Source organism: Impatiens glandulifera, chromosome 5 (assembly GCF_907164915.1).
Source record: "Impatiens glandulifera chromosome 5, dImpGla2.1, whole genome shotgun sequence".
Taxonomy (NCBI): domain Eukaryota; kingdom Viridiplantae; phylum Streptophyta; class Magnoliopsida; order Ericales; family Balsaminaceae; genus Impatiens; species Impatiens glandulifera.
Window position 1 is genome coordinate 2,473,414 of NC_061866.1, and position 2,824 is coordinate 2,476,237.

The window sequence follows — 2,824 nt, forward strand, 5'->3', positions numbered from 1 at the left end:
AATTTCAATTAATTATTTTTCAACAATCATATTACTCGTTTTATTAATCAAAATACTAAAATACCCTTTATCTTAAATTATAATTTTTAATTTTATATATATCAATACCTTCTAAGTTATTTTACCAAAAAATAATCATCATTTCCTTAAAATCATATTCTACCATTATTTTTTTTTACCATTAAGTTTTTTAAAAATCCTTAATCTAATCATAGTCTTAATCCATCTGATGGGCAATCTCAGGGTAACTAGACGGACTAGGAGCAGCCGCAACCTATATAAAAAATATTTTTTTTAACTAAAATGAGTGAAGTGAAATTTCCCATATCCATTTTTAACCGTTGGGCACTAAATTCATACTAATAGCTAACTTAATGGGTAATCATATTTTCTTTCTTCTACCTGTTCTATTTTTATTTTATATTTTGTTTGGTTGCTAAACTAAAAATTGAATTTCTATAAATAATCTCATCTTCTACCCTATTTGAACCCGACCACCTCTTTTTCTCTCTCTCACACACACAAAGATATGTCTGATCGGATCATCACCGGCGGCCGACCGATGGGTAAAACCGAACAAAGTTGGTGCAAAGCTGTCTCATGTGGAACAGGCACAACAGTTCTATCATTACTATTATCAAAACCTCTAAACATTACCCATCTCCATAATGCCCTCCAAAACCTCCAAAATTCCCACCCTATCCTCGCCTCCAAAATCACCTACTCCTCCGCCGCCGGCGCCGCCGCATTCTCTCTCATCATACCATCCACACCAGTACCTCCCTTCAAACTAAACTCATTCCCTCTTTCATCCACCTCAAAACTTCTCCCAACTTCAAACAACGCCGTTTCTCTCTCTCATCTCCACATAATCCACGAACATGAAATGAACATCAACCCATGGTCCATTCCAAACCTCTCTTCAACTTCTTCATCCTCCGGTGTTCCCGTTTTCTTCGGAAGCTTGTATGAGCTGCCGGAAGGGAAGTGTGCCGTGGTTTTCCGGCTTCATACGGCTGTATGTGATCGGACGACGGCGGTGGGAGTTCTTAGGGAGCTGAAGGAGTTGATGAAGGAGGTAGAGATGGAAAATAGTTGTTTTGGGAAGGTTAGTTTGGTAATTGAAGATTTGGTTCCTGTCGGTAAAGCAAAGAAGGCTATTTGGGCTCATGGGCTTGATATATTGGGCTATTCTGTTAATTCTCTTAGATTTACAAACTTAAAGTTTAAAGATGTTTCTGAGCCCAGATGTTCTCAAGTTGTGAGGTTACAGCTCAGCAAACAAGACACTTCCCAAATTCTCGCGGTATGTGTGATTGTTTTTTATTTTATAAGTTTAGGGGTCAATTTGAACAATGGGTCATAAGGTCAATGGCTAACTTATTTTTGTTTTTTTGAAAAATATCAGAGCATAAATGCATTGAAAATAAGAGCAGAATGAACATTAAAATAAAGTGACGCATTTGTGTTTCTATATATAGATCTGGATTTAAATGAAAAACTGTCAATAATGTTTTAAATTAAATTCATAAAATACAAATATTTAAGTAATATGAAAAAAATATGTTCAATGTTGGGTGTCATTTAGGATTGTAAGTTAAGAGGAATAAAGCTATGTGGAGCTCTAGCGGCTGCCGGAGTGATGGCAGCGCAATCCGGTCAGCGAAACTCCGGCGATCCACTTCAATACAAGCAAAATAGCGTTGGTAATAAATACGCTATTGTAACTCTCACCGATTGTCGGACCGATCTTGAACCGCCCCTTTCAAGTCACAACTTTGGTAAATTAGTTATGACCATTATATTTTTTTCTTGTTTTGATCGAGTTAATGATTACAAAATTGCCCGTTTCAGGATTTTACCATTCTGCCATCATGACCATGCACGTAGTGAAACGAGGAGAAACGGTGTGGGACTTGGCAGAAAGGATCTACACATCCCTTTCGAATTCGAAACTATCAAACAAACACTTTACAGACATGTCTGACCTCAACTTTCTTATGTGCAAGGCCATTGAAAACCCTAGCCTGACACCACATTCGTCTTTGAGGACTTCGTTGATGTGTGTTTTCGAGGATACTGTGGTGGACAATTCGGAAAGTCAATTCGGATTGGAAGATTTTATTGGATGCGCTTCGACTCATGGAGTCGGGCCATCGATTGCTGTATTTGACACTATAAGAGATGGGAAGTTGGATATTGTGTTTGTTTATCCGTCGCCTCTACATTCTAGGGAGCAAATGGGAAGGATGGTGGAGGAGATGAAGAGGGTTCTTGTGGAGGGTAGAACTTAGAAGCAAGAATGTTCAATGATGAATTTGTTATTTTACATATTTGGAATTTGTCTAATGTGTTTCTAGTAGATTATTATCTTATTAATAGTCTAAAAATGTTATATTTATGGGGGAACCTTACATGATTTTAGTCATAGTTTCATTTAGAATTGAGTTCTACTAAGATAGTAAAGACTCAATTGTAAGAGCCTAAAGTGACTGATTCATATATATGAGCCAAGTGAGCATGTATGAAATTAGTAAGATCTTTCTTCTCAGCAATTCTGAGAGGCGTCTCTCGTATTTGTATTTAGGTCTGGGGAGGCTATGCGTTGTACCGTGAATGTCACTTGTGGTAGAGGGAAGATTTTAGAAAGAGATCGATCATCGATATTTAGACTCTGTGTTAACAATCAAAGGAAGGGGATGTCTCTAGTTAACACACAACCTATGCATCAAATTAGGCTCGGAGCGGTGCAACCAGATTCTCGTAAGGATGAAGCTCAGACATATGCAGTAAGGGTAGGCATTAGGAAACAATCTGTTTGGGT

The 2,824-nt window shown here is 37.6% G+C and overlaps 1 protein-coding gene across 1 annotated transcript; it reads left to right on the forward strand.

Moving 5' to 3' along the window:
- The first annotated feature begins 501 nt into the window (after positions 1–501).
- Positions 502–2,420, forward strand: LOC124940125. The gene is made up of 3 exons (XM_047480609.1): positions 502–1,306; positions 1,589–1,781; positions 1,855–2,420. Exons 1-3 carry the CDS (start codon positions 530–532, stop codon positions 2,292–2,294), a joined length of 1,410 nt encoding a protein of 469 aa, XP_047336565.1. The 5' UTR covers positions 502–529; the 3' UTR covers positions 2,295–2,420.
- The last annotated feature ends 404 nt before the right edge of the window (positions 2,421–2,824 follow it).